The sequence below is a fragment of the Coregonus lavaretus genome (genome assembly GCF_964263955.1).
Source record: "Coregonus lavaretus genome assembly, contig: HAP1_SCAFFOLD_5528, whole genome shotgun sequence".
Lineage (NCBI taxonomy): Eukaryota > Metazoa > Chordata > Actinopteri > Salmoniformes > Salmonidae > Coregonus > Coregonus lavaretus.
This window is the reverse complement of record NW_028158862.1, coordinates 5,001-10,000: the sequence shown is the minus strand read 5'-3', so window position 1 is coordinate 10,000 and position 5,000 is coordinate 5,001. Positions and strand designations below refer to the sequence as shown.

Below are 5,000 nucleotides of genomic sequence, written 5' to 3'. Positions count from 1 at the left end.
GCTCTCCGTTGGTGATCAGCACCAATTGGAACGTATTCACCTGCACAGAGGACAACTGGTTACATACAGTATGTTGAATATTAACAATATTCATACGTCTCTTAAGAGTGTCTGCCAAATTTAACCCTTTCTCTCCCCTGTCATTCAACAATGAGTTTGGGGAGTTTTTCCTTCCCACTACCGCTTGGGTCTTGCAGACCCAGGCTGAGTTACTGTTAAGCACTGTTGACACACAGTAAATACATTTGATATGTTGAGAATCCTACCGGTGTGAAGTCACTTCCCCCAAAGAAGGTGACTTTGTGCCACGTTGAGATGAGGATCCATGTTGCAGTGAACTCTGGGAACTCAGAGAAGTATCGTTTGACGTCAGCCGTGGCCCTCTGAAGGACGGATGGGTCTCTACTCTCCCGGTAGAAGACCTGCCCGGCCCGCCGGTTGTCCACGTCAGCCCAGAACGGCGCCACAACCCTCCGGTCGCCAGCGATGGGAAACGCCACGGGTGTGAACTGAGACACCTCTCTGAGGAACGAGACCAGACCGTTGTTGTTCACCTGTTGCGAAGGAGAGGAGATGGTAAGGGTAGACAGTAACCACGTTTCCAGTTTTTAATGCCAGTAAAGTCATACCAATTTGTTCCTTCGACATAGTGGGATCTTTTTGTGTCTGTAAAATTAATTACGCGAGAAATGGCGGTGGAAAACGCCTTCATGCACAAATATTGATATGATAACCATCATATCGAAGTGAATTGGAGTCACGCGATGATACGGTGTGTGGTCCTCCCACTACGACTCGGGAAACCATGCAGTTTATTAGTCTACAGATGAAATAAGTTATAATGAAGTTCACAGGGTGGTGAAAGTGCACGGTGATCAATCAATCAATCAATTTTATTTTATATAGCCCTTCTTACATCAGCTAATATCTCGAAGTGCTGTACAGAAACCCAGCCTAAAACCCCAAACAGCTAGTAATGCAGGTGTAGAAGCACGGTGGCTAGGAAAAACTCCCTAGAAAGGCGAAAACCTAGGAAGAAACCTAGAGAGGAACCAGGCTATGAGGGGTGGCCAGTCCTCTTCTGGCTGTGCCGGGTGAAGATTATAACAGAACCATGCCAAGATGTTCAAAAATGTTCATAAGTGACAAGCATGGTCAAATAATAATCAGGAATAAATCTCAGTTGGCTTTTCATAGCCGATCATTAAGAGTTGAAAACAGCAGGTCTGGGACAGGTAGGGGTTCCATAACCGCAGGCAGAACAGTTGAAACTGGAATAGCAGCAAGGCCAGGCGGACTGGGGACAGCAAGGAGTCACCACGGCCGGTAGTCCCGACGTATGGTCCTAGGGCTCAGGTCTCTCAGTTGGCTTTTCATAGCCGATCATTAAGAGTTGAAAACAGCAGGTCTGGGACAGGTAGGGGTTTCGTAACCGCAGGCAGAACAGTTGAAACTGGAATAGCAGCAAGGCCAGGCGGACTGGGGACAGCAAGGTGTCATCATGCCCGGTAGTCCTGACGTATGGTCCTAGGGCTCAGGTTCTCAGAGAGAAAGAGAGAACGAGAGAATTAGAGAGAGCATACTTAAATTCACACAGGACACTGGATAAGACAGGAGAAGTACTCCAGGTATAACCAACTAACCCCAGCCCCCCGACACATAAACTACTGCAGCATAAATACTGGAGGCTGAGACAGGAGCGGTCCGGAGACACTGTGGCCCCATCCGAAGAAACCCCCGGACAGGGCCAAACAGGAAGGATATAACCCCACCCACTCTGCCAAAGCACAGCCCCCGCTGTGATGAGCTTGATGCTCCTTTCCAATAAATATTGAGAGTCTTATTCTGGTGACATGATGATTGACGCTTGTCTGCCGTTTGACAAATACAAATAATCTTGCCCTTTTAACCATAATCATCTCATCACGTAGACTATACGTGCGCTCTATCAAACAGCGCGCAATCGGCTCCCGGCGTGCTGTTGTCTGGTACGCATGTGCCAATACCAGATTGGGCACACTCACTATATAACACACATTTCTTTGTGAGAAAACCATTAGTAGACTTGTAAATGCAATGGAAATCCATTTAACTTGTATTTTATATTCGGTACGTGGGAATTTAACCCCAGGTAATTTTTATGTGCACTAAATCATCACGCACAGCCTTTTACCTGCAACAAGTCAATGTGATGGAAACATCTCTGGTGGGAAAATGTACATATTGTTTTTAAAGCAGATTTTAGAATATTTGAATGAAAATATGTCGCCAATTGGATGGAAACCTAGCTACTGGTGTGAAGATGCGCATGTTTACACACTGATTTTTATCTGGAAAAAGTTAATTTGGTGGAAACACACCACTGGTGGGAAAATTAGCTATTTTCTGAAAATCTGTCGACAATTGGATGGAAACCTAGCTATGATTTGATGGAATATAGTCTCTCGTGAAACACTATTAACATTGAGGAGCTACAACAGATTATGAAACTCAAGAAGGAAGGGGGTTAGGGGCTCATTGGCAGGCAGAGGATGCTGTATAACAATACACTACAGGGCAGGGGCAGAGCAGGGCAGAGCAGGGCAGGCAGGGTAGAGCAGGGCAGAGCAGGGCAGGCAGGGTAGAGCAGGGCAGAGCAGGGTAGAGCAGGGTAGAGCAGGGTAGAGTAGGGTAGAGTAGGGCAGAGCAGGGTATAGGGCAGAGTAGGGTAGAGCAGGGTAGAGTAGGGCAGAGCAGGGCAGGCAGGGTAGAGCAGGGCAGAGCAGGGTAGAGCAGGGTAGAGCAGGGTAGAGTAGGGTAGAGTAGGGCAGAGCAGGGTATAGGGCAGAGTAGGGTAGAGTAGGGTAGAGCAGGGTAGAGCAGGGTAGAGCAGGGTAGAGTAGGGAAGAGCAGGGTAGAGCAGGGCAGAGCAGGGTAGAGTACGGTAGAGCAGGGTAGAGTAGGGTAGAGCAGGGTAGAGCAGGGTATAGGGCAGAGTAGGGTAGAGCAGGGTAGAGCAGGGTAGAGCAGGGTAGAGTAGGGTAGAGCAGGGTAGAGCAGGGTAGAGCAGGGTAGAGTAGGGTAGAGTAGGGTAGAGCAGGGCAGAGCAGGGTAGAGCAGGGTAGAGTAGGGTAGAGCAGGGTATAGGGTAGAGCAGGGCAGAGCAGGGCAGAGTAGGGCAGAGCAGGGTAGAGTAGGGTAGAGCAGGGTAGAGCAGGGTAGAGTAGGGTAGAGCAGGGCAGAGCAGGGTAGAGTAGGGTAGAGTAGGGTAGAGCAGGGCAGAGCAGGGTAGAGTAGGGTAGAGCAGGGTAGAGCAGGGCAGAGCAGGGCAGGCAGGGTAGAGCAGGGCAGAGCAGGGTAGAGTAGGGCAGAGCAGGGTATAGGGCAGAGTAGGGTAGAGCAGGGCAGAGCAGGGTAGAGTAGGGTAGAGTAGGGTAGAGCAGGGTAGAGCAGGGTAGAGTAGGGTAGAGCAGGGTAGAGTAGGGTAGACCAGGGTAGAGCAGGGTAGAGTAGGGCAGAGCAGGGTATAGGGCAGAGTAGGGTAGAGCAGGGTATAGGGCAGAGTAGGGTAGAGCAGGGTAGAGCAGGGTAGAGTAGGGCAGAGCAGGGTAGAGCAGGGTAGAGTAGGGTAGAGCAGGGTAGAGCAGGGTAGAGTAGGGCAGAGCAGGGTATAGGGCAGAGTAGGGTAGAGCAGGGTAGAGCAGGGTAGAGCAGGGTAGAGCAGGGTAGAGTAGGGTAGAGTAGGGTAGAGCAGGGTAGAGCAGGGTAGAGCAGGGTAGAGTAGGGCAGAGCAGGGTAGAGCAGGGTAGAGTAGGGTAGAGCAGGGTATAGGATAGAGCAGGGCAGAGCAGGGTAGAGCAGGGTAGAGCAGGGTAGAGTAGGGCAGAGCAGGGTAGAGCAGGGTAGAGTAGGGTAGAGCAGGGTATAGGGTAGAGCAGGGTAGAGCAGGGTAGAGCAGGGTAGAGCAGGGTAGAGTAGGGCAGAGCAGGGTATAGGGCAGAGTAGGGTAGAGCAGGGTATAGGGCAGAGTAGGGTAGAGCAGGGTAGAGTAGGGCAGAGCAGGGTAGAGCAGGGTCGAGTAGGGTAGAGCAGGGTAGAGCAGGGTAGAGTAGGGCAGAGCAGGGTATAGGGCAGAGTAGGGTAGAGCAGGGTAGAGCAGGGTAGAGCAGGGTAGAGTAGGGTAGAGTAGGGTAGAGTAGGGTAGAGCAGGGCAGAGTAGGGCAGAGCAGGGTAGAGCAGGGTAGAGTAGGGCAGAGCAGGGTATAGGGCAGAGTAGGGTAGAGCAGGGTATAGGGCAGGGTAGAGCAGGGTAGAGCAGGGCAGAGCAGGGTAGAGTAGGGTAGAGCAGGGCAGAGTAGGGCAGAGCAGGGTAGAGCAGGGTAGAGTAGGGTATAGGGCAGAGCAGGGTAGAGCAGGGTAGAGCAGGGTTGAGTAGGGTAGAGTAGGGTAGAGTAGGGTAGAGTAGGGCAGAGTAGGGTATAGGGCAGAGTAGGGTAGAGCAGGGCAGAGTAGGGTAGAGCAGGGTAGAGTAGGGTAGAGTAGGGTAGAGCAGGGTATAGGGCAGAGTAGGGTAGAGTAGGGCAGAGCAGGGTAGAGCAGGGTAGAGCAGGGCAGAGCAGGGTAGAGCAGGGCAGAGCAGGGTAGAGTAGGGCAGAGCAGGGTAGAGCAGGGTAGAGTAGGGTAGAGCAGGGTATAGGGCAGAGTAGGGTAGAGCAGGGTAGAGTAGGGTAGAGCAGGGTAGAGCAGGGCAGAGCAGGGTAGAGTAGGGTAGAGCAGGGCAGAGTAGGGCAGAGCAGGGCTAGAGCAGGGTAGAGTAGGGTAGAGCAGGGCAGAGCAGGGTATAGGGCAGAGCAGGGTAGAGCAGGGTAGAGCAGGGCAGAGCAGGGTAGAGCAGGGCAGAGCAGGGCAGAGCAGGGTAGAGCAGGGCAGAGCAGGGTAGAGCAGGGTAGAGCAGGGTAGAGTAGGGTAGAGCAGGGTAGAGCAGGGTAGAGCAGGGTAGAGTAGGGTAGAGCAGGGTAGAG

The 5,000-nt window shown here is 52.2% G+C and overlaps 1 protein-coding gene across 1 annotated transcript in view; it reads right to left on the bottom strand.

The window, feature by feature from the left end:
* The window catches only part of LOC311123525 (sushi, nidogen and EGF-like domain-containing protein 1), a gene marked incomplete at both ends in the record, with an annotated part of 29,804 nt that extends 29,250 nt beyond the window's left edge, over positions 1-554 (bottom strand). The window contains 2 exons of the mRNA XM_084197775.1: positions 1-40; positions 267-554. The exon at positions 1-40 is cut by the window's left edge and continues 101 nt beyond it. Coding sequence (XP_084053901.1) covers positions 1-40; positions 267-554 — 328 coding nt within the window. The remainder of the gene's footprint in view (positions 41-266) is intronic.
* Between the last annotated feature and the right edge of the window lie 4,446 nt (positions 555-5,000).